At 47.8% G+C, this 25,909-nt stretch overlaps 1 protein-coding gene across 1 annotated transcript in view; it reads left to right on the top strand.

Moving 5' to 3' along the window:
- The window catches only part of MTR (5-methyltetrahydrofolate-homocysteine methyltransferase), a 102,525-nt gene extending 82,340 nt beyond the window's left edge, over positions 1-20,185 (top strand). The window contains exons 25-33 of the mRNA XM_039247166.1: positions 3,875-3,956; positions 8,663-8,761; positions 9,802-9,877; positions 12,526-12,681; positions 13,876-14,072; positions 16,729-16,929; positions 17,396-17,588; positions 18,883-18,995; positions 19,441-20,185. Of these exons, the coding sequence (XP_039103097.1) occupies positions 3,875-3,956; positions 8,663-8,761; positions 9,802-9,877; positions 12,526-12,681; positions 13,876-14,072; positions 16,729-16,929; positions 17,396-17,588; positions 18,883-18,995; positions 19,441-19,527 (1,204 nt within the window). The 3' untranslated portion in view covers positions 19,528-20,185. The remainder of the gene's footprint in view (positions 1-3,874; positions 3,957-8,662; positions 8,762-9,801; positions 9,878-12,525; positions 12,682-13,875; positions 14,073-16,728; positions 16,930-17,395; positions 17,589-18,882; positions 18,996-19,440) is intronic.
- Positions 20,186-25,909: the final 5,724 nt, after the last annotated feature.

Genomic DNA, 25,909 nt, shown 5'->3' with positions numbered 1-25,909 from the left:
TAATAATGCTGAGTACCTTTTCACATGTATGTTGACTGTTTATGATTTTTAAGTCTTTTTTTTTTTTAATTGGCTATTCTGCCTTTTTTCTTACTGACTTGTACATATGCTTTATTTATATTGGATGCAAGCCCTTCATTAGAAATATATATTACATGTAGACTCCTACATTATGACTTGACTTTTGCTGTCTTAGTTGTAATTTTAAATAACAAAGCTTTTATGTTCATGAAATCTGGTTTATCAGTCTCTTCCTTTACAGTTAGTTCTTTTTGCATCTCTGTAAGACTCCATCTATTCCTGGGATGGAGCAGCTTTGCTAGAAGGCGTTCAGAGTTTGGATGTCTTAGAAGCCCTCTCAGAGCCTTATTATTACCTCCTGCAGAACTGTTGAGAGCCCAGCAGCCTTCCAGTTTTTCCCTTTGCTAACTGTTATTTGAGCAGATGGCAGCTCGGGACTTCCGAGTTGTCACGAAAGGAGATGAGGAGGTATGACTCCGGACCTCTGTGGCCTGTGGTGGCGTGATGGAGCTAGATTTGCACTCCCAAGGCACTTGCAGCAAGCCTCAAGGCTGTCTGATGGATCCTTGGAGAAGCTGAAAGGGCTGTACAGATTTGGGGTCATGTGTGTACGGAAATATGCCTGGGGTTCCCTTTTGAACTGGTAGCTAGAAGGGAACGAAAGACTGAATATTCTCCTGTCTGTGACGCTTATGGTTTTGTATCACAAACTAGAAATGACTTTAATGGCAATCTGGCCCTGTTAGCTACAGACCTTCTCAAAGGCACAAATCTAGCAGTTCCCTTTTCTAAATGGTTGAGAGCCAATAACTGCAAAATGTCTTTTTCAGTTATATTGTATGAGTAATGGAGAATTCAGAAGGAATTCAGTGCTCAGAAATAGAGGTAATTTTCCAAACATACACATTTTTTAGTTGTTAGGAGGGAAGGTGTCAAATCATGTAACTGGTACTGTTTTCCTCTCTGAGTGGCTGCCAGGAAGCCTGGAGCTCAGGCCTGGGTATGGGATCTCACAGACCCGACTTCTGCGTCTGACCCCACTGCTCAGTGTTCGCATCTTTATTTCCTCTCTTGTTTTTCTCACCAAACTCTAAGGTTTTATTTTTTATTTATTTGTGTGTGTGTGTGTGTGTGTGTGTGTCATGCTGCATTTATGTAAAACATTTTAATTCTGGAAGGGTAAGGCATGAAATAAGTGCTTGGAGTAACTTGGGCTTTTTCGGTGCTTTTAAAAAGAGTTTCTAAAGTTAACCCTATCGTGCCCACTTGGCAGGTATTGGAGGCGACTAATTGTATCCCCGGCATTGGTGAGTGACGTTGCTGAGTCGGAGTTGAGACAGCGCATCAGGGGCTAGCCCTGTGCTGTTGGTTTGTGGAGACTGGGCAGGAGAGATTCCAATGTTTCACATCTTTTCAGACTTCAGAGACATGTTTGCCTCCAGCTGGAGAGGGTTGCATAGATGGAGGTTTATAAGAAAGTAGAATCAGTATCATATCGTTTTGTAAAGAAACCAGAAGTACTCTTGATGGCCAAGCAAGTGCAGATTTAATGGTTGTCTCATTTAGCTTTGTCTTTTTTTTATGCTGGAAAGCAACACTTTGCTTTTACTTGGTGGTGGTGGTGGTGTTTGTAAATAGCGGAACCCATCAGTTTCTGCTTGGGACCCTTGTCCAGAGATCACCAGTGAGAGAATGGCCAGAATTGCACAGAGAACACTTGGAGGCTTAATAAATATTGTGTTGACTTGAAGGTTTACAACTGTACTGGTTCTCTTTAAGAAAAATGTCAACTAAGTCATATTCGGCTCAGTTTTTCCTAGCGGAACTCCATGCAGAACATACATTGAGGTATGTTTGTGTGCTCGAAGAGCTGATCCCCTAAAGAAGAGGAAGCAAGCATAGTCTCACTTACTGAGTGAGAAACTGTTTTGAAACTGGAAGCAGTTTCTTCTTTAAAACTATTCCTGGAGTGCCTGGGTGGCTCAGTTGGTTGAGCGTCTGACTTTGGTTCAGGTCATGATCTTGTAGTTTGTGGGTTGGAGCCCCTCATCAGGGTCTGTGCTGACAGCTCAGAGCCTGGAGCCTGCTTTGGATTCTGCGTCTCCCTCTCTCTGTCCCTCTCTTGCTCACATTCTCTCTCTTTCTTACTCTCTCTCAAAATTAAACATTAAAAATAAATTAAAATAAATAAAACTAGTCCTACTATTTGAAAATCTACCCCTTGGAGAATACCAAGGATATTTCCAAATCCTTGGTCCCTGGGCACGCAGTGGGCACAGAACATCCTTGGGAGGCCGTGAAGTTCGTGTGGCTGCTGCTCTGTCCCCCTGCCCCCAACTCTAGAAGCGTCTCTTGTACTAAGTGGCTTAGGCCTGCACTTCCATTTTATGAACACAGGTTCGGTTCCTGTGTTCTGGCTCTCGTCCTCTGCTTCCTGTCTGTGTGTGGAGAGACGCGCACAAAGGAAACAGGTGAAATGTCAGAGTCCTGTCTGTCTCAGTACGAATGAATTTTTAGTCCTCCCTCAGAAGTCTATTAAAAACACACGTATATCACGCCTCTCATAGTCTCTTGGTTTTAAAATTTTCCTCCATAGTCCACGATGACTATTAGAACATGTCACACATTTCAGAGGGATGTAAAGTAAAATTTATTCTCTCCCTTCCCCTCTTCCATTCCACCTCCAGCCTCTGTGTAACCAGTGTTGATACCTGTTTTTTTCTAAATATACAGAAACTCCTATGTAAGGTTGGAGGGTTAGGGCAGGTTCAGGGTGGTTTTTTTTAAAAAACAGTTAAATGTACTGTTCGGTATTTTGTTTTTTCCCCACATGGTAGCATATTCTGGACAATGCATTTGGGTTGAGGGGGAGAATATGACAGCTTCTGACCCAGGGAGGAGCTACCTTGGGGGTGAACATGGGGTGAGCAAAGACCGGCAGGGACGGAACATGTGGCCTGTCCTGGGGCAAGTGCAGCTGCCGCCTTTGGACTTGGGACTATGGCCCCTGGTCATGGCCCCGGTTTAACCCCAGTTAGAGAGGGCACACGGGGCCAGCCTCACTCCTCACATTAGTGGGCTGTGTTCCATGAGGAAAGGTGTGTACCCTGTGCTGTCAGACCGAGTCACCAGAGGCAGCTTGCCGCATACTTCAGTTAGGTCGTTTCAAGGACTGATGGGTGTTTGTTCCTCACCACTGATGTTCCTGGGTCTGGTGGGGGAAGGGGAGTTGGGGCTGAGCCGATGTTGGTAGAAGACTGTTGTTGCTTAGGCCTCTCGGTTCCTTCATGCCAAATTTATTCAGGATCCGCGGCCCCGTATTACAAGTGTGAGGTGAGGTGGAATCGGGGCGAGGAGTGGTGTCCCTCAGGAATGGGGAGCAGCAGCTAGTGCGTCCTGGGTCCACCACTTGGGGTCTGGTTCCCCAGGGCCCCTGGCTGCTACCCCAGCTCATTTGGAGGAAGAAACACAGTCTGACCTGTATGACAGCAAGGTGCAGTCGCCTGGGCTGGTTAGCTCCTTCCATTCAGACAGGCCCTAATGAGTGCAAAGTCACGGTCTCATCCCCTTTGGCAGAGAGCTGAGAACAAAGCCTTCCGCGTTTTGTCACAGACTTTTTTTGTAGCCTGAGTTGACAAATCCATGTCTTCTCTCCCTGAATCCCCCATTTTAGGGTGGAGAGGGAGTCAGTTTTGTTTTACAAGGCACATGTGAAGTTTAGTATTTGGAAGTACGTTGAGACTGTTCTCTGGAAAGCACCCTGTAGGAACACGTTATCTCTAATGGTTCCAAACAGGTCATGTGGGAACTGTCAGTGCTGATGGATATGTTCCTTCCTGACCCCTCTTTTTAGGACCCATACGGCAGTTAAAATAGCTCCCAGATACAGTGCGCCTGTGATCCACGTCCTGGACGCGTCCAAGAGCGTGGTGGTGGTAAGTGCGGGGTTTCCATTAATCTCCATATGTAAAGAGAAAAGAGAAGATTGATTCTTCTGAATAAGGGGTATTTCCCAAGATGATCTTTTTATTTTTGTCCAGTTCTACTAAAAAATGTGGAAGAATATGTGAAGGCTCGATAGGATGGTGTCACTGTACACTATAGTTGTCTGCATTGCTGGAAGGGGGCCAGGTGGGTGTGTCCTGTGCTTTTAGACCACATCTGAGTCACTGAGAAGCGGTGCCAGGATCCCTGTGACCTTGACACCAACCCAGAGGGAGAGAGATTTTAGCCACTTACATATATTTACAAGTATGAATATATACTGTCTTAACCCCATGCCAAGGCTAAAAGAAATGTGGAATTTTTTAACATGACCTATTTCCAGATAGAAAGACATTTAATTCAGAATGGGCCAGTTGACCCCACCCAGAGAGAGAAAACGTTCTCTAGATGTTCAAAACCCAGAATAATAGGTTCTTTTTCTTGATGAATGTAATAAATAACTCCCGAGTGGTCTTTTCTGTTTTTCTCTGTCACTGAAGCCTAATATCCACTCTCATTATGGGTTTTATGATTCATTGAATAAGAGGAAATAACAGCTGGAGGGAATCTGAGTGACCATGTGGTCCAGTGGTTTCCAAGTTTGTTTTAGTGACAGAAACTGTGTCTTCCAGCGATGTCTTACCTGGAAACTCAGCACAGTACAAATAAGAGTGACCCTTCCATCCTTCGTCCCAAACCTCATTCTCAAAAGAGCACAGTTCAAAAGTAGCTCATCTCTGGGGGCACCTGGGTTGGTTGAGCACCCGACTCTTGATTTTGGCTCAGGTCATGGTCTCACAGTTCATGAGTTCAAGCCCCACGTCTGGCTCTGTGCTAACAGTGCACAGGCTGCTTGGGATTCTCCCTCTCCCTCTCTCTCTTCCCCTTCCCCACTCATGTTGTCTCTCTCTCATAAATAAATAAAAACTTAAGAAAAAAAAACCCAAACCTGTTAACCTAGTCTAGCCTTCACATTTGCAGGTGAGGAAAGTTACCAAGTGAGTCTGGTGATTTGTGAGATTATCAGGCGATGATAGCCCTGAACTTGGGTGGCCACGTTTCCTGAGCCGTTTTCCAAAGGCATCTTTCCAGATCTGAATTTATTTATAGGAAGGTTGTATAATAATTGCTAACTTTATTAAAAACTAATAGTGTGCCAGGCACTGTGCTGAGTTCTTTACATGGATTTTTCATTTAATCTCCATGAAGCAGATACTCTCATCATTCCTGTTTAGAGATGAGGAAGGAAATAGTCACGGAGAGGTTAGTACCTGTCTTGAGGCCACACATCCATGAAGTGGTAGCATAGAGGATGAAGGCCAGTGGTATTACTCTGTGCTGCTTTAAACACGCTCCCATTAATGTTCAGTGAATCTTCTTTATTAAAAAGGATACAACTAGTGGTACCCGGGTGGCTCAGTCAGCTAAGTGTCCAGCTCTTGATTTCAGCTCAGGTCATGATTGCAGGGTCATGGGATCGAGCCCCGTGTTGGGCTCTGAGCTGGGCCTGGAGCCTGCTCAAGATATATTCTCTCTTGCTTTCTGTCTCCTGTACATTCCCCCACCCCTCTGCTTCTTACACTTTCTCTCTTTCAAAAAAAAAAAAAGAAAAGATACAAGGAAATCAGACTGGAATCATAAAGTCACAGTTTTTATTTGCTGTTGATGTAAACTAATGTCCAAATAAACTAGGTTTCTACAAATTAGTTTCAGAACAGTTTTTTGTATCTTATATTTCAATTGTGCTTTATAAGGAGCTTGTGTGGAGCTCATGGTTGACTAACCAGTGGGCCACTCTGAGCTGTCAGCACAGAGCCCAACACGGACTTGAACTCACAAACTATGAGATCATGACCTGAGCTGAAGTCAGACGCTTAACAGACTGAGCCACACAGGCGCCCCCGAGTGGGCCTCTTTTTAAGGCTTGTTGCTATTTTCAAATGCTAATGAATGACTGAACATTTCCCATTTGGAGACCAGGCCCTCAGCCGTCTTCAAGTACATGGTGCTAGCATTGCCCTCCAGGTCAGGGGATGACTTTGGCTGGGAAAGAACTGGCCTCTGGATTCCATTTTGAGGATACTCCTTTGCCATCTTGAGCTAAGCAGTAAGGGCCAAACTGGGAGCCAGAAGATGGAGCACAGGCACTGGTGCTCCTTACGTGTCCGTCCAGCTGGACCACCAGCAGGGTTAGCTCTTCGCGGATACAGAGAAGTGGCTGCCTTCTGAAATCACTCAGACATAAGTCCGATGATAAGTCATTTGGGTAATTGCAAGTGACACTTTTCAGGATCAGTGGTACAGTTTGTTTAGGCTGCTTGTTGGTTCAGCATCTTTGGGGCCAACTGTGAGGTGCATGCCACCAGCCTGTGCTCTGGGTCACTGGCCTAGGCGTTTGAAAGATTCCAAAACATGGCAACAACATGGTAGTTGGGACTTTAGACCTCAGGATGTTCTTGCTTTCTTTCCTTTCTTTCATTCTTTTTTTAAATACTTATTTTTGAGAGAGTGTAAGTGGGGTAGGGGCAGAGAAAGGGGGGCCAAGGATCCGAGGCAGGCTGTGCAGCAGTGAACCTAACACAGGGCTCGAACCCACAAACTGCAAGATCATGACCTCAGCCTGTCAGACACTCAACTGACTGAGCCATCCAGGTGCCCTCCTTTCTTTTGAAGTAAAAAACAAGGTGCCAGTATTTAGTTCCTTCTGAGTTATAAAATATATTTTCAAGTTATTCCCTCTCATCGGGCTATTCTTGTCATCAAGAATAAAGACTAAGAAAAGAGAGAGGCTGTGCTGTGTCCGAATGGTCAACATGAAAACATATGATGGGGCTGTGGTTTTGGTAGAAAGATCATGAAGATTGGCCTGTATAATTGACCATGAACTTGTTTCCATCAAGCAAGTCAGACTGGGCAGGGAGGGGCTGGCTTGTCACTTTGGCTCTGGGAACAGGGGGCCCCCCAGGGGGTGCTCTGTCGACCCAGTAGTAGCTGTGGCAGAGTATGGTTACGTTCTTCAGATGTTTAGAAAAGCAGACTTTTGCCTTCCCAGAGTATAAAACCTAGCAGAATGCAATATTTTAAACTACTGGTTGCATGTACTTTGGGGAGCACTGGAGTAGGCGTCCTCTTCCTGCTCTCACAGAGTGCTGCTGGCTTTCCTAAATGAGCAGTCCGTTGAACCAAGGTTAATGTAAGGCTGGGAAGTGCCTTGTGGTGTGAATACTGTCTAGGAGCCTGTTTTTAGCCTCACCACAATGGTCTTTTCTGATTGGGTTCCTTAAGAAAGTGGTCTGGCTTTGTACCAACTCTTAGGGGATCAGATTGCTATTAGACATGCTTAGAAAAGTCACATAGAATTATAGCTTTTAAAGCCGGTGGGCCCTTGAGCCATCTTCCAGTCGAACTTGCTCAGTTTCACATAATGGTTCTCAGCCTCCCTGCCCTTGTGTGTGAGGAAAAACCCAGCTGGAGGGGCAGAGATGGAGCTGTGTTTTGAACTGATGATGATCAGTAGCAGCCATTTCTCTTTTTCTTTATAATTTCATTTGAACTTTGGTTTTGGCTCTTCTTTCACCAACTTGATAATGCTGGTCATAAATAATATTCAGCAGATCCTAGTTTTACAGTTTACTGAGTAGCCTTGTGTTTGTCAGATGATGGGTTTCCCTTCTTTTCTTAGCCGGTCATAGTTGACCATGAAGATGAGCCTCATTCCTTCCACAAGCATTTAGTGAGGAGGCACCTTGCACATGGTAGACACAGAATTAGAAACCAGGAGCTCGAAGTGGTTAAGGTGCAGCCCTATCCTCAAAGGGCTGGTCCTCAACTGAGGCAAGGAGATATGTAGACAGGTACTGAAAGCCTGTGGTAAATGCAATGATGGAGACATGAACTAGGTATCTTTGAAACACCAAAGAGAGGTACCTAACTAGTGTGTTGTGTGGGCCCCCAAGACCACCTTCACCTTCAGTGATTTGCTAGAAGGACTCACAGAACTCAGAAATGCTGTTACACTGACAGTCATGGTGTATGGCCATGAATCAGCAAAGGCAAAAATGCGAAGGGTGGAATCCAAAAAAGACCAGGCACCAGCTTCCCGATGTCTTCCCCCAGCAGAGTCATGTGGCCAGCGCTAGTGATGAGTGACACCGTGTATGGAACACTGCCGACCAGGGAAGCTCTCTTGAGCCTTAGCGTCCAGGACTTCTGTTTGGAGTCAGTCACGTAGGCATGTAGTGCTTAAATCACCTGACTGACCTTAGTTACTCCAGAGGTCAGGCAGATAAAACATGAGCAGGCCCCCTTCCTCCCCGTCACATTGTTAGCATAAACTCTCCAGGGTGGCCTGGGGCTCCATGTAGAGGAAGACTCTTATCAGGCAGTATATTTATTTCAAGGGCTTAAAGCTTATCTTTCAGGAGCCATCAAGGGCTTTCTTTAGAATGTGTGAGATTTGGACATCGTAGATCCACTGAGGCAGCCCTTAATTGCACACCACGGCAGGAATTTGCGAAGCTGGTGAGGGGAGAGAGGATGACGTTGACAAGGGAATGTTCCTACAGGAAGTGTCACTAGCACTGATCAGTGTTGCCCATGTTTTATTTATCTCCGTTTGCTCCTCTGTGGTTCTTGAACTTCCATCTTGCGTTTTCAGTGCTCTCAGCTATTAGATGAGAATCTGAAGGATGAATATTTTGAGGAGATCTTAGAAGAATATGAAGATATCAGACAGGACCATTATGAGTCTCTCAAGGTAAGTGACAAATGCCTACTAGCTTGGGTATTAAAATGATCCTTCATTTTTTAAAAAATATGACTTTATTGTTTAAAGGAGGGTAAAAGGTTTAGCATCATTTTAGAGAAGCCTTGTTTTCGTGTTCGAATTGGAATTCTCTGGTGTCCAAGTTCTTGATAACTTGGGGTTATACTAAAATTAATTTCATTTATTCCACCAAACATTTATTGGGTACACAGTAGGTGTTAGGTGCTGTGCTAGACAGCAGAGCTATGAGAATGAATAAAACCTACCGAGCAGGAGAACAGGAACTGAAACAGCGTATGGAAAATGACTCCCACAGATCCTTGTTCTTGAAATAACGGAAGAAAATGAAGACATTAGTGGATTGTCTGCCTCTCTCCCTGCCCAGCGTGACCGTGCAGAGCAAAGTTTCAACAGCTGTCCTTCTCTAGATAAGCTTCAGGGAATCCTTGGAAAGGAGGCATAATTGCTCTTTAGAAGTCACTGGAATATTTCTGCCTGGTTCATCTGCCTGTTGGGCCTTGTCCATAGAGAGGTGCATTTTGGGGGTGGTGAGGCGAGGGAAATGAGACAACAAACAACAGGAAGAAAAGCGGTGTTTGTGAGGTGGTGACCAGCCCAAGATACTGTGGCTGGCTTTCTGCCTCTTAGGTTTGCCTACAGTTGAAAGTTTCTTAGTTCTGCCCTCTGGTCCTGGGGGCCGTTGACAACAGGCCAGGTAAGCCTGTTCTAGAAGCACAGACAGGACACTGCTCCCAGAAGGGTACCGGTCAGCCTTGTATCTACCCATCAATAGTTAATGGATATTTATTGAATCCTTACTCTCTATTGTTCGGCTGCTGATGTGAAGCTATCACATTAGGTGGAAAAGGAAGAGCTTTTCAGGATATGAATATTCATTAATGAAAGCATTTGTGGGCTTTTTTTCTTTCTCTCTTCTCTCTCTCTTTTTTTTTTTTTTAACAAAAATACTTTCATAGTAGCAGCTGAAAAGTTAAGAGTCTCTGACTAAATGAATTCTCTCTTTTTCATAGGAGAGAAGATACTTGACCTTAAGTCAGGCTAGAAACAACGGTTTCCATATGGACTGGCTGTCGGAGCCTCCTCCAGGTCTGTTTGGCTGTCGTTAGAGAAAGGCTGTGGGTGATAACGTGAGCTGGAGAGAGGTTTGCATTCAGCTGGCTGGGAATCAAACAGGCAGCTAGAGATGCTTGATCATGTCTAACAATGGTGATGAAGGACACTGAAGATTGAAAATAAAAGTAAATAGGTACCATATGTGGAGGACCGGACTATGTCCCGAGATTGCCCAGCATGTCTGAGTGCTTTGACACAACCCCGTAGTGAATGCTATTAGCCCGCTTAAATGTGAAGGCCCCAAGTTTTGGGTAAGAGCCCAAAAGGTTATTGGGTTCTGTCTCTGGCCTGACTTCTGACCCACACTCCCTCCTCTGTGCTGGGCTCAACTGCCATCCCTACCCCGCAGCCTGATGCAGGTTCTGGGCGGTACAGTTACTGAGTGGCCTGGGTCACAGGCCAGGCCCCAGGGCTGGCATGTAGTGTCTGAGACTGAAGACACCTTCACACTGAACAGACCTTTATAACATTCCGGCAAAGCTTGAGCTGCTGTTTGTTGTTTGCTCTCTCCCATTTTCTCTCTGAATGCTTCCCTCTTTTTGTTTCTTTTATTTGTTTTTTTCCCCTTTATTATTTCCGGCCAGCTCTCTTGCCTTACAGAGGTGTTCAGGAGGGAGTAAAATATGGAGGGTGTTTGACACACTCATGGCCCAGACAGGGTGAACAGGGGTTGTATTCATTGAGTCCATATCTCTAAGGTAATACCTCGGATCCGCTCTCCTTGCTCACAACGTCTGTTCTGCGGATCCTCGGCAGATTTGAGAGCATTAAATTGGAAATGTAGGTGAGCTTGGCTCTGATTTCCATCCTGCTGAGCCCACCATGATTTAGTAGGAGGAGCACCATGTCAGGAGTCAGGAGGCCTGTTTCTAATTCCAGTTTGGCTCCTGGCTGCAAATCATTGACTGACCTTACGCATCTTGTGTCCATGTTCGGACAGCTTCTAATGTGTGAGGAGGAGTTACCCTATGAAAGGTTGTGAGACTAAGAGAAGATAAACCTTTGAAAAATGTAAATTACTATATCATCTATTATTTTCTTTCACTATGATTGGAAAAATCTCACAAGGGAAAGTCCATTTTAACCAAGTCAAACATCCAGACACAGTTCAGTGGGGACATTCCTCTGAAGGCCCACGGCACCAGGCGGCAGTCAAATGGCCACTTGTCCCCAGTGCGGGGGCCCTGCGAGGCCTGGACCTGCTGCTTAAACGCACGGCCCTCAGAAGTGTTTTTGAGGACAACCCAGTCTGAGAGAGTTGCAGGAAGTCAGTAAAGGGAAAAAGAAGGGTTCTCTCAAGGTCATTGGTGGTAAAATTCAAGACCAGCATCCTTCAGTGACTCTGCGATGGCCTTTCTCCCTGCGTTTCCCGGCAGGAGGACACATTCATCACGAGGAAATCTGTAGTTTCTTTCTAAGTGTCAAACAAAGCAACATACGAGAATGTGATGAGAAAGTGATGATTCTGAATAGTAAAACGTGATCAGGAGCAAATGAGAAAGAGCTACTGCGAGCATGTGTGAAAACATAGAGATTTCCAGCAAGAGTAAGAAGCAGCTCATACATCTCCTGCACCACTGCCTCACATCCACCTCTTACTGTCTGAGGAGACAGAAGTGCTCTCGAGACTTTGGTGTTATCCCAGCACCTGAGATTAGCAGCATGGTGTAAGTTCTCTGATCCCTGTTTACAGAGCAGGAAGCTGAGGACAGGGGGCAGGGAAGCTGGCAATGTGGTCATCACTTCCAACCCCACTGACCCGCTGCAGGCAGGGTGCCGGTGTGCTGCTCTTCATAATTCCTCGTCATTATTCAACTCAGGTCCTACTTTAGACTCACAAGGGGTGTGAAGCACGATAGGTTGAACATGCGTGAATACCTCTAGCCACCTCAGAAATAACCTGGTGCCCATTTTAAAAACAAAGCAATACCAGGGCATCTGGGTGGCTTGGTTGGTTAAGCTTCCAACTCTTGATTTGGGCTCAGGTTATGATCTCATGGTTCATGGGTTTGAGCCCCGCCTGGGGCTCTGTGCAGACTGCGTGGAGCCTCTTTTGGATCCTCTGTCTCTCTGTCTCTCCCCTGCTCATGCACTCTCTCTCAAAAATAAACATTAAAAAAAATATGTAAGTGGTGAAAGCTGCCTGTGTGCCCACTCTCCCCTGCACAATCCTGAATTTGATTCTTTGTTTCTGTGCATTTCCTTATACTTTGCCTATGTATATGTGTACCAGTGGGAAGTAGAGGTTACTGATTCACGTTTTTACTATTCTGGTAAGTGGTTTACTGTATGTGTCTTTCTATAATGACATTCACTTTAGTATTGTCTCCATCTGACAAGCGAAGAAAAACGCTTTTTTTCTCTTGGACCAAAGGGGAGAAGGAAGAATTTCTAAGGGCTGGTGTAGAAGCTGCGTGGGAATGGGAGTTTTATATAAGATTCGCTGCAAAACTTACAGTTCCTCTCCTTGTAAAACAGCCCCGACCAGAGGGAGGGAGAGTGTGGGGGCCCGGAGCTGGACAGAGCTGTCCCGGAGGCGTCTCGCAGATCCCTGCTGCGTCTGTTAGGCGCTTTGCCCCAGGCTCCGGCACTGGTGTTGACATCAGTACTTATTTTTACAGTGAAGCCCACATTTCTTGGAACTCGGGTCTTTGAAGACTATGACCTGCAGAAGCTGGTGGCCTACATCGACTGGAAGCCTTTCTTTGATGTCTGGCAGCTCCGTGGCAAGTACCCGAATCGGAACTTTCCCAAGATATTTAAGGACAAAACCGTAGGTTCGTTCAGCAAATGCTTCCTTTCTGCACTGATAGTCGACACATAGTATTGAGACTTTGAAGGGGAGAGCAGGTGGAGACCAGAGGATTTGGATTCTGTAGGAGATAGTTTATTGTTATAATCTAATATGTGGGCTATTGTTTACCTCTTCAGTGGTTTGAAGCTGCTACGTTGGTCCTTATTTATGGACTGTGGTTGGCATTTCATTTCTCTGTTCTTTAACAAGCCAGGCTCTTTGTTTGGTACCAGGGATAAACGAACCCCTGCCCCCTGGGGTGTGGCTGGGAGCTGGTACAACCTGTGGTGATGAGGGTTCTCACACAGCCTGCCGAGCTCCTGCCATGGAGCTGATCCCAGGGTTCTGTGTACCCAACATGAGACAGACCTCAGACTGGGAGGTCAGGGGAGGCTTCCTGGCAGAGGTGGTTTTGAGCTGCATTTGGAAGAGCAAATGGGAGTTACTGAGGCTAGGACTGGGGGTGTGAGATGGCACCAGAGAAGAGGATGTACCAGGCATAGGAGACAGGGGACAAGAAGGCATAGTCACAGGTGCCCATTTGGGGAAATGCCAGGAGTCCCATGTGCCTGGAGCACTGGTTGGGGGAAGGGATTTGGGGCAATTGGCAAGAGAAGTGGGAATGAGTGGAGTTCTAGCCCCACCCCCAAAACCTGCCCCCAGAGGCCTGAGGTCACTCAGAGGATAAGGAAAGAGCCAGATGAGAGCAGAGTGGCAGGTGGCATGCTGGGAGTGTGAGAGGAGCCCCTGATTTGGCTGAAGCCACTGATTTGGGGCTGGGCCACGCTTGCCCCCGAGACCTGCCGCACGTCCCCAGAGCCCTCTGGGAGGTCGGTGGGGTGATGGGCACACAGGAAGGTGGGTGATGGAAGGGTCTGGCCTGCTCTGTCTGGCAGACTGCGCTGGGAGCCACACGTCACTCTCTCTGCCTGTTGCTGCCTGGAGGCACGTCCATGGTTTGTGCTGGGGAGACAGAGCAGGTGGGGGGTCAGCAGAGCCGCCAGCCCTCAGCTGCTCCTCTTAATCATGCTGCTCACAGGCACCAGTGCAGTATTTGAGAGGAAAGGAGGGTGACCAGAGACCATGGCTCCGGAGGGGTGGTGGCTTTAGGAAGAAATGGTTTTTGCTGATGACCACTGGCATTTTTAGGTGAATTCTGACAATATTTTCCTATCAGGTGAAGAGGCCAAAAAAGTCTATGATGATGCCCAAACCATGCTGACAGCACTGATTGGTCAAAGGAAGCTCCGAGCCAGGGGCGTGGTTGGATTCTGGCCCGCACAGAGCGTGGAAGATGACATCCACCTATTTGCAGAGGATGCGGTGCCCCAGACCGCAGAGCCCATCGCCACCTTCCACGGGCTCCGGCAGCAGGTACGGAGCCACACCGACAGCCCCGCTGCTGGCGGAAGCACTGAACAACCCTAAGTACGAATTAAATAAGTCTGAGCTTTGTGCACATGACAGGGCTGCCCCAGTTCCCCCCAAATGACTGTGCACAGGCCCGAGGCCAAGGAGTTTGTGAGGACAATGGAGGGAAGAAGCCAGTGTGGGCAGAGGCTGGCCGCTTGGGCACCCGCGGGACTCTGGTGAAGCACAGACGCTCATCTTGTTCCTAAACCTGGGTTTGCAGGCATGCATGTTACTTAAAACAGGCCGGTGGGTCCCCTTCTCAAGAGGAAGACAGGCGGGGACAAACATTTGCTGCATGTCTGGGAGATGCCGGAAGGACCATCATGTTTCACATCCGCACAGCCTTGTCGCGGGCAGTCCGCATCTCCGTCCGTCAGCAGGAGGAACAGAGGCCCATGGGATGGAGCCAAGTGCGCGGCAACCAGAGCATGAGCCTGGCCTGTGATCACCAGCTTCCCTCTGCACGGCCGCCTCTCATGCTCACCCCGCGACAGTGCGGATGTCCTATGCATGGCCTGTAGCTGCTACAAAACACAGTTGTTCCCATCCAGAACTGGAGCCAAGATTCACCAGGGTCGTTGGCACAGGGTTGCAGTGAATTTCCCTGTGAGGTGTCACTTCCGTTTCCAGCCATTCAGAATCAGAGCAGTAGTATTGCTTTTAATCGTCACCGCGATGTGATTCATAATGACAGGTGTTTTAACTATAACCATATCTGAAGGGATTCTTAAATTTGGGACGTTAAATGATGCCGTACAAGCTCACCGAGGGCGGCTGCGCCACCCCAGATGGGTCAGCGAGTCAGTGGGCGGCACCATAAGCTTCAGGGCTAGTGCTTGCTTGCCGGCCCTGGAAATAGGCACAGCCTCACTGACACTGGGCAGAAAATGGTTCTCATTTTCTCCGCGTTCCCACCCCTGCTGACTCAGAGCCAGTCACTCGGCTTTCACGGGTGTGACTCGGCCCTCAGGCCTCTGCCCAGTTTCTCGTCCTTAGGTCCTGTGTCCTCTGATCTCTTGTTATGTCCAAACATTCATGTCCTAACCAGGCAGGCTGTGTGTTAGGGCATCTAACATAATGACTTCTCAGTGTGCACGTTACCCATTCACGTAGCTCTTTCTTTCAGTGCTCTGGAAGGTTCTGGCTGCTCCGGGAGCTTTCAGTCTCAGTGGCTGTGGTGGCTGTCTCTTCTCAAGTGCTGTGGGGCTCTGTGACCTGTCTCTCCTTGTGGGGCCAGGAAGCTTTGTGTCTCCCTCTGGCTTTTGTTAGCAGAGAATATATAGCTAGAAAGCCGCTCTTCCCTACATAGCTGTCCCTGAGGTTGGTGACATTTCCATGGGGCTGTTATCAAACACCTGCTGACCGGCAGCCATTTAACCATTTTCTGACCAGCGTTGGTGAGGCTGTGCTGTTTCCAGGGCCGGCTAGCGAGCACCAGCCCTGAAGCTTCTGGTGCCGCCCACTGATTCGCTGACTGGCCTCGTGGCGTATAGCAGTCAGAAGCTATGTTGTGGGGTCAGACCCCTGCCCCTGTCGCCATCTGACACTGAGCTACCTGGTCATGCTCTCCATGCCTCAGGTTCCCGTCTGTGAAGTGGGGCTGGTGGCATCATGTATTTCCTTCACACAGTTGTTGACAACATTACATTAGTGAATTCCTATAAAGCACCAGCCAGCAGTGCCTGACGTACAGTAAACACCCGGTGAATAGTAGATTTAGCTATTTACCTTCTCAGCAAATACTTGCGGATTGTGAAATAGGTTTGAGACCTGATTTGTCAGTGGGGTGAGAGCCCATCATAAGAGGAGAGACTCTCAGAAGCCGGTCCTGCTCAATTCTCAGTTCGGTTCCAGGCCGGCACAGGGGCGGCCTCAGCCATCTCCCGCAACACCGCCACGGCAGGCAGCGTGTGGCCCTTGGCTGATGGCCAGGAGCTTGTCGAGCCGCGTCTGTTGATGTGAAGTAGAGGCCTGTGCATTTGGGGGATCCCTCTTAGGTTTTTTTGTTGTTGTTTTTATGTTTTAAATTTTTTAAAAATTTCATTTATTTTGAGAGAGAGAGGGCGTGAGCAGGATAGGGGCAGAGAGAGGAAGACACAGAATCTGGAGCAGGCTCCAGACTCTAAGCCATCAGCACAGAGCCCAATGTGGGGCTCAAACCCATGAGCAAGATCGTGACCTGAGCCAAAGTCAGATGCTCAACCGACTAAGCCACCCAGACGCCCCAGGTGGATCCCTTTTGGATGTAACCTGAGGGTTTAGTGCTGATCTTGAATTGAAAACCCTTCAGGGGGAGTCTTTTCTGATACGAATGTTTGGGGTTCCAGTTTCTAGCGTGGTGCCTGGAGGCGTTCAGGGAATGTTTGGCCTGTGTGTGAATGAGCAGATTCCGTGGTTTCTTGACCATATGTGATGTCGTGTGTTTCTTAAAATCTAATTTCATTTGTTTATTCAATAACTATTTATTGGATACTCACTCTGCATCAGGCCCTCTTCTATGTGCTGGGGATGTGACAGTGAACAAGACAGACACCCCTGTGTGAACCTTAGGGCTATCTGGAAAGAGCAGCCTGCTGTCCTCTGCTAACCACCCATCCAGCCGCTGCTTGGTTTTCAGGCTGAGAAGGACGCCGCCAGCGCGGACCCCTACTACTGCCTCTCGGACTTCATTGCACCCCTGCACTCGGGCGTCTGCGACTACCTGGGCATGTTTGCCGTTGCCTGCTTCGGGGTGGAGGAGCTGAGCGGGGCCTACGAGCAGGAATGTGATGACTACAGCAGCATCATGGTCAAGGCTCTGGGAGACCGACTGGCCGAGGTAGCACCAGAACAGGTTTCTGTGTCTGGCCCCCTCGCTGTCATGTTGGCGTCCCCTGTAGATTCCTCATCTTCCTATGCATGGTGTGGGGTCACCTGAGCCATGGAGAGGTCTCCTCCCCTTCCTCTGAGGCTGACAGTGGAGGACCTGGCAGCTGTAATGGTCCTGGTTTCTCCATGTGGCCCCTGTCCTCTATAGACCGTCAGGGAAGTGTTTCAGTTCAAGGGCCTGGAGTCCTCAGACGTTGAATATGATATGTCAGAGCCTGGGCTGAGGCCAAGGCCCTCTAGAGAGCAGCCAGTGAAGCGACAGGCGAGAACCCAGCCCGTCCCCTCTTGCTCGCTCGGTCCTGGTTGTGGTGCAGGTGGGGGTGCCCCAGGCGCCCCTGACGGCCCATGGGGCGGTGGGGGGGGACACCGATGGGGGAAGTCCTTTCCCTGCCCAAGCACACCTCACCCGCCTGCAGGCCTTTGCAGAGGAGCTCCACGAGAGGGTCCGCAGGGAGCTGTGGGCGTACGGCAGCTGCGAGCAGCTGGACACTGCCGACCTGCGCAGGCTGCGCTACGAGGGCATCCGCCCGGCCCCCGGCTACCCCAGCCAGCCCGACCACACTGAGAAGCTCACCATGTGGAGGCTGGCTGACGTGGAGCGCTGCACGGGTACGTGCCCGGGGCTGGCGAGCACCGCCCCTCCCCGCCAGGGACACTGGTGTGCCTTTCCCACCGAGACGCACCTGCGGTCACAAATCTGGAAATACAAAACCCCATCCTTTCTCACTTGCAGCTGTGTATCCGTATTTTACATCCATATCATTATGCCACAATCTTTAAACATTTTTTTAATGTTTGTTTGGTTTTGAAAGAGAGAGAGACACAGAGAGAGAGAGAGGATAAGTGGGGGAGCGACAAGAGAGAGAGGGAGACACAGAATATGAAGCAGGCTCTATCTAGGCTGTCAGCAGAGAGCCCGATGTGGGGCTTGAACACATGAACTGGGAGATTGTGAACTGAGCTGAAATCAGACGCTCAACCAACTGAGCCATCCGGGTGCCCACTCCCCCGTCTTTAGATTGATCACTTTTCCGTTGCTTTCTCTTCACCTATGAGAGGTGAGAATTTAGCTCATCACAGTCCCCCGTGTGCCTCCCGCCCCATTTTCCTGTTGCAGGGCTGTCACTTGTTCTCTCCGCTGGCAACCTTCATGACCCATGACCCAACTTCATGTACCATAGCCCACACCGCCTCCTCTTCCTCCCACCACTCACAGACTGTCTCTGGACACTAGTCTTGTATAAGACCCACCCTGTCCCTCAGCTCTTTCCTCTCTTGGCTTTGACTCTATTGACACAATTCACAGTTACAGTGGAATTAGTCAGTAATCAGAGGCGTGCCATTGGTGCTGATGAAGCGGCGGGAACTTAGGTTTAGGTGAGGGACTGGGGCGTTTGGATGTGGCCGGGCAGGAATGGTGTGGCCTATAGGAACCATAATGTACAGATTAAGGCCTTCCCTGCCATCAGCCACCCGCTGACCTCTGGCAGAGCACTTCCTCTCTGTTCCGCCCCCGTCCATGAAATGAATGGCTTAGAGGACATGGTGTTCCCCCTGAGTTCCTAGCCCCTAGGCAGCCCCGAGTCCTGCTGTGGGCCCTTTCTCAGGGTGTGACCGTTCAGGGCCTGGAGTTCAGATGGCGCTTTCCTCACGGGGTTGGGACGACTCATCTGGGGGCTCAGGCCTAGGAGCAGACAGAGGCCTCTGTAGTCGATCCTGGAAGATTGATGCGGGGGGGGGGGAGGGGTTATACATCTTTCATGCTGTGTCATGTGTCCCCTCAAAGGCATGAGCTCACTTTCATCCACATGTTCAGCAGGAGTCTCACTGGGTGCTAGCAGCTGCCAGGCCCCGTGTGGGGCACCGAATCAGTGACCGTGTTTCCCCACTTTGCTCTCTCCAGGCATTAGGTTAACAGAATCATTAGCAATGACACCTGCTTCAGCGGTATCCGGCCTCTACTTCTCCAATTCCAAGTCCAAATATTTCGCAGTGGGGAAAATTTCCAAGGATCAGGTGAGTTAGCTGTTGCGTTTGTGTGTGGTTTCCCTCAGTGCCATTCTTATTTAAATGGAACAGTGGAACCTGGTTTATTTTCCATGAGAATGGGAATACACAGGGAGGAAAAACACGGCAAAATTTACCCCAGTTAATGTCTTAAATTGTTTCAGCTCTTTACCTGGAATCTTGCCCTCCCATTTTGCATAGACAACCCCCGCCGCCCCAGCACTCACACCCACACTTTAGCCTCCAAGCACCAGACATGCACTGCATGTTGTTTTCTGCCCAGAGAATAAGGCAACTCGGTGAACAGATACATCTCCATATCTCTTAAACTCTAGAGATTTCTATTAAGACAAGAAATGGAAGGCATTTAATGTTTCTGGCAAATCCTGTGGAAATTTCCCTTCAGAAGGTCTTATCATTTGTGGTTTGATATGCTGCTTTTAATCTTTTGCAGATTGAGGATTATGCTTTGAGGAAGAACATGTCTGTGGCCGAGGTTGAGAAATGGCTGGGACCCATCTTGGGATACGATACAGAGTAACTTCTATTTAAAAATCCTTCTCTGCACTTGATGATCCTCAAGGAAATACGGTCTAGAGTGCCTTTAAAAACAGCAGCAACAGTAGCAGCAGACAAGCAGGCCTCGGTCCGTGACATTTGCTTTGCCTCAGGGTTTGGAAGACTGACTGGTGGGACCTCGTGGAGGTGCAGGCCTTCCTGTGTCCTTGGAAAACCAGTGGCTCTTTTCCAGGGGACCTTGACTGATGAGCAGCAAACAGATCTGTCCGGTGGTGTCCCCAGTCCCTCAGGGACAGGGACAAGCTGGAGATACAGGGCTTTTGCATTTCAAAGCAGGACAGTTTGCTTTTTTCATTTTTACCTTGGGTCTAGGAGGCCTCTTATTTTTTTCCTTTTTCTTGGTCTCTTAGAAAAGAGCCTGAAGCTTGGCTGAATTGAGAAATGTATGAAAAATGTGACCGCTTGGCAAAATCACACTGTGCCACTTGGGCATCTTAATGCAGATGGTGGCAGTGGTAAACTGGCCCGGGACGGAGTGCGACTGTGCTCTGTCTGGAAGACCTCATTTTCTAAAGTCGCAATTCCATGGGTATGGAGTCCCCTTTGCAGAAGGCCATTGACCCTCAGAATCGCTCAGCCGTTTGCCCCAATGTGGCCAAATACAGCGGGTTCTCCCAGCATTTCTGTTTCTTCTCATTCCTTATTCCCTTGCCCTGGGGTGGGGAGAGAATGGGGTGACTGAGGGTCGCTAACATCTCGGAGCTGTTTTCTGGGGCTGAGTAGGCTCCCCAGGGCCAAGGCGTCCTGGGTGGACGTGGACGGTGAAAAGCGTCGTGATCCCACTCAATCTGTGCGTTTCCACACCGACCCAGCTGTAGGCTCCTCAGCCTGGGCCTGGCCCTCTCCGGGGCTGCTTAGCAAGTGGTGGGTGGTGCCCCGAGCTCAGCACCTAGCAGGTCCTCCCGGAAGGGGAGCGGGTTGATGCAGGTGGACAGGTACTGGGGAATGCAGGTGGCGATGGCTGCGTTGACTCCCTGAGGGCTCTTTCTGGAATCAGACCCCCATTTACACTGCGGCTGGGACCCAGAAGCTGCCTCCCATGTCCCATGAACCTTGGGACCCGTTTTCTATGTGACAGTGTCTCCCTCGCTCTTGGGGGAGGTCCTGCTTCCCAGATCAGCCCTGTCAGATGTGCATTCAAGGACCTTGGAGGTGAAGGGGGAAACCTGAGGAAATGAGACCCCCCACAGATTTGCACTGTGCGCACGGGGACTCACAGAACAGCTTCCCTTTCCAGCTGTGCTGGGCCGTTAGAGCAAAGACAGCTGTGTGCTTCTTTATGTACAGTTTGTTTCTTGCGTGAGAATGGGACTTGCTTTCCTGAGACGGTTGGAGGACTTCCTTTCTGTTCCATAGCAGGTATGTCATTCTTGGTATATTCTTCCGTGAGAAAGAAGAACTCCTCCAAATAGTTCACGGCAGTTTATCAGAGTTCCAGTTGTTAAGTCTCCTGATTTCATTCAATATTTGCCATCTCTTCTCTCAGCTTATTGTGTGATAGAATGGCTTCCTTCGTTGTTGTTGTTGTTGTTGTTGTTGTTGTTAAGTTTACCTATTTATTTTCAGAGAGAGTGAGTGAGTGTGAGCAAGGAAGGCAAAGAGCCCAGCGTGGGGCTTGAACCCACATGGGAGATCATGACCTGAGCTGAAATAGTTAGATGCTTTACCGACTGAGCCACACAGGCACCCCTAGAATGGCTTCCTTAAATGTACTGTTCATATAATCCCATGATGGATGCCTTGTTTCCTGAAGACAGAAACAATTTGTGTAAGTTTGAGTGCCTGTATGTTCATGAAAGAGTATACGATACAAGTTGAAAACCCCTCCCTTCGTAAATGTCAGGCGACTTCGAAGGCAGGGAGGTGGCCATTCTGAACTTTTCCATGTCGTCTTTTCCATGTCGGTGCCTGCATGTCCCAAGCCTCTTGTCACCATCTGTGACCATCGTCATTTTCACGGAACATCCCACATTATTTTTCCCTCTGAGGAGGACTTGCTTGGAATCTTCCCCTCTCTCTGCTGCATTGAGTCTGGTTTTGGGATGGTGGTTGAGAGCAGGTTTGTGAAATCTCATTTCTCCTTTGAGATATTCCCTAACGTTGTCTCTACATTTACGGCTGACTCACGTCGAGACTAGTCCGCCTTCATTCTGGTTCTCTCTTGTACGCCTTCAACAGATAGTGAGTGTCCCCCACCTTTTCCCTGCTTCTCTCCCAAACCCGGTGAAGTTAGGTTTTGACCTGCCCCTCCTGGCATCAGTGACCTCTCGGGTCAGATGCAGGGGGCCTTCCCAGTGATTCTCCTCTCTGTGCGCTTCGACAATACAGACCACTTCCTTCAAAACCCTCCTTTACCTGATTCCCCCTTGACACCGCTCTCTGGTTCTCCTTCTGTGTTTCTGATCACTTCTCGGCCATTTTTGATTTTTCTTCCTCTGCACTTTTAAATCCTGGTGTCCCCAAGGGCCTGTCTTCAATGACCTTCTTAGCAGGTGTAGTTTCACTGGATGATCTCATGGACTCAGTATCTCCGTCTAGGCCTGTCCCGCAGAGCACAGCAAACATCCCACAGCCCCTTCCAGGAGGGCCTGCAGACCTCTCAGCCCTAGTGCGTCTCATCTCACAAATCCTGAGACTCCATCACGAAGCACAGTGCTGTCACTCCAGCAAGGGCCCTCACACTCAGCGCATATCGTCTTTGGCTTAGACTGAGCAAGTGTCTAAAAAGTTAGCACACGAGAGACACACTTAGCCTACTCTACTTGGGATGGCCATAGAGAAACCTCAGGAAGGCGATGCTTAGACACAGGCTTAGATCAGGCTTAGACAAAGGCCTGATCTGGGACTTGAGGGATAAAGATGAAGATGCAAGGTAGGAACAAGTGAACAGGTGTCTTTGTTCATGAACAGGAACGTTAAGGTGGTAAAGGTATCACATGTACCCAGATTTGTTTATAGGGGTCAGTATCGTTTCCAACAGAAATTACTGTAGAGGTTTTGTTAAACGGGACAGGCAGATATTTAAATTTATATGGAAAATCAAAGGACTCAGAATGGCTGAATGCTTCTAACCATGAAGCAGGGGTTATAAGTTAGTGAGTTTTGTCCAGTGCATGGTGCAGAGGTGGGCATGCTGAGCAGGGCCATGAAATAAGGAGCCTGGAAAATGTTGACCTTTAAGAGGTGGCAGTGGCAGCTGGACACATAGGGGACAGGTGGAGTGACTCCATCCATGGTGCTGGAGCTGTGTCTACCGTATGGGAAAAGGGAAATTCGATTTCTGCCTCTCATGTTGTTTAACAACCAATTCCAAATATATGAAGGTCTTAAATGAAAAAAAGAAAAAATAGTGTCTACATGAGCAAACCTGAGGGCAGGAAAGAACCCCCTGAGACATAAAGGACTAATCACAAAAGAGAAGATGATTATATCAACTTTTAAAAATACAGACTTCTGTTAAGCTGATAAACCAATTAAAGTAGTGAAAAGACAAGTTCTGATGTGAGGTATTTACAATATGATTAGTTGACAAAGGATTAGCAACCAGAATCTATATGGGCTCCTATTTAAGAAACAAACCCAACAAAAAATTAGACTGCAAAAGGCATTTCACAGAAGGGGAAATACATGTGGCTTATAAATAAGTGGAAGCATTTGAGGTCAGGGAAATACGAATTAAGACCACAATGAGATCCCACTTTGCATCCATGAGATTTGCAGAAATGGATCTTAACAGGAACCGGGTGCCAGAGAAGGTCTGTGAGAGCTTGCGTGACATGGTCGTGAGAACAGCTCTCCCTCTCCCAGTTGAACTCTTGCACGCCTTAGGATCTGGCTTATGATTTGGGCTGCCCCTTGGAGATCCAACAAACTTCTTACATGTCCCAGGAGGCATGTGCAAGCATGTTCATAGTAACACCTTTGTAATAATCAATAACCGAAAACACAGAAATGTCCATCTGTCTGTGGGAGAATGGATAAGTAAGCTAGGTATAGTCACACTAAAGGGTATTATTCAGTAGTACAAACAAGTGAACCGTGGCTGTACCTGACAAATCGGAGTGATTTTCAGGAAATATTACCAAAAAAAGCAAGCTCCAGGAGACCATATATGCTATGATGCTATTTTTATTGAGCTCAAAACCAAAGAGTATATTGTCTAAGCATATGTAAATAGTAAAACTATGTTGTAAAATGAAGAAAAACCAAAGTTCAGCAGAGTAATTAACCCTGAGAGTGGAAAGCTGAACAGACCTCCGAGGGACACATTGCTGGATTCAGATCGTTCATCTGGGTCTTGGGTTGTATGGTAGTCGATGGCTGTTTGACGTACTCTTTATAATGTAACAGTTCTATTTATGTGAAATGTATTTAATGCATGTATTAAGTGTATTACAAAATAATAAAGACAGAATAATAAAAATCTGGGATGGTGACTTTGTACCTATACTGTGTATGTGTCAAATCTTTTTTTGTTTGTTTGTTTTTTCAGAAAGAAAGGACCTTTTGGCCAGAGTGAACAGCCATGCAGAGGCAGGGGCCTAGGGGGCTTTGTGTGCATGCAGTGGTGCCGTGGGGCGAGGGCCATCGTGGCTCCCCGTGTTGGGCTTTGGTGAATGAGTGGATGGCAGCATCATTTGCTATGGCACAGAATGGAGGGAGAGGGAGACAAATTTGACACTGAATATAGGCAATCAGATATGTGACTTTGGAATTTAGGAAGACTGGCCTTAGGATCGGGAGGCTTCGGTGTGGAGGTGGAGGTCAGGCTGCAAGAGTGGACGGGCAGCTTGTGGAGAATGTGAGGAGCACAAGACAGAGCCAGACTCCAGGACCAGGGGACGGGGGTGCAGCTCTGTGGCACTTTGGGGGCTGCGGGGACCATTGGCAGACTGTGTCGGGTTGATGATTGAATGGGAAGTGAGGAAGCTGTCTGTTATTTAAGGAATATTGGGTGTTGGGTTTGATAAGTTGTTTATAGACTTTAGATACTAACCCTTTATCAGAGATGTCATTTGCAAATATCTTCTCCCATTCTGTAGGTGGCCTTTTAGTTTTGCTGATTCTTTCCTTCGCTGTGCAGATGCTTTTTATTTTGATAAAGACTACGTAGTTTGTTTCTGCTTTTTCACATGCCTCAGGAGACATATCTAGTAAGAAGTTGCTCTGGCCAAGGTCAAAGAGGTTGCTGCCTGTGGTCTCCTCTAGGCGTTTGATGGTTTCCTGTCTCACATTTAGGTCCTTCATCCATTTTGGATTTATTTTTGCATATGGTGTGAGAAAGTAGTCCAGTTTTACTCTTCTGCGTGTTGCTCTCCAGTTTTCCCAATACTGTTTGTTGAAATTTGACATCCAAAAAACAATCCAGTTAAGAAGTGGGCAGAAGACATGAATAATCATTTTTTTCCAAAGAAAACCTACGGATGGCTAACAGACACTTGAGAAAATGCTCAACATCACCCATCTATAGGAAAATACAAATTAAAACCATGATGAGATACCACCTCACACCTGTCAGAATGGTTAAAATTAGAGCACAATTAACAACAGGTTTGGCAAGGATGTGGAGAAAGGGAAACCCTCTTGCACTGTTGGTGGAAATGCACACTGGTGCAGCCACTCTGGAACAGTGTGGACTATGATCCAACAATTGCACTACTAGGTATTTACCCAAAGGATACAAAATTTTACTTCAAAGGGACACATGCATCCAGATGTTTATAGCAGCCTTATCAACAGTAGTCAAATTGTGGAAAGAGCCCAAATGTCCATCAACTGGTAAAGAAGATGTGGCATATATACACAAGGGAATATTAATCATAAAGAAATGAAATCTTGTTAATTGCAACGACATGGATGGAGCTAGAGTATATTATGCTAAGCAGAATAAGTCAGAAATGTAAATTACCATATGATTTCACTCATGTAGAATTTAAGAAAGAACCAGGCGAACATAGGGGCAAAAAAGGCAAACCATGAAAGACATTAAAAAAATTTTTTTTAATGTTTTATTTATTTCTGATAGAGACAGCATGAGCAGGAGAGGGTCAGAGAGAGAGGGAGATACAGAATCTGAAATAGGCTCCAGGCTCTGAGCTAGCTGTCAGCACAGAACGTGACATGGGGCTCGAATTCATGCACCGTGAGATCATGACCTGAGCTTAAGTCAGATGCTCAACCGACGGAGCCACCCAGGCGCCCCATGAAAGACAGTCTTAACTACAGAGAACAAATTGAGGACTGCTGGAGGGGAGGTTGGTGGGGGGGGGGGCTAAATGAATGACAGGGATTAAGGAGGGCGCTTGTTGGGATGAGCACTGGGTATCATATGTAAGTGGTGAATC

Source organism: Hyaena hyaena, unplaced genomic scaffold, assembly GCF_003009895.1.
Source record: "Hyaena hyaena isolate Hyena2069 unplaced genomic scaffold, ASM300989v1 scaffold_288, whole genome shotgun sequence".
NCBI classification, from domain to species: Eukaryota; Metazoa; Chordata; class Mammalia; order Carnivora; family Hyaenidae; genus Hyaena; species Hyaena hyaena.
This window is presented reverse-complemented; position numbering and strand designations above follow the sequence as displayed.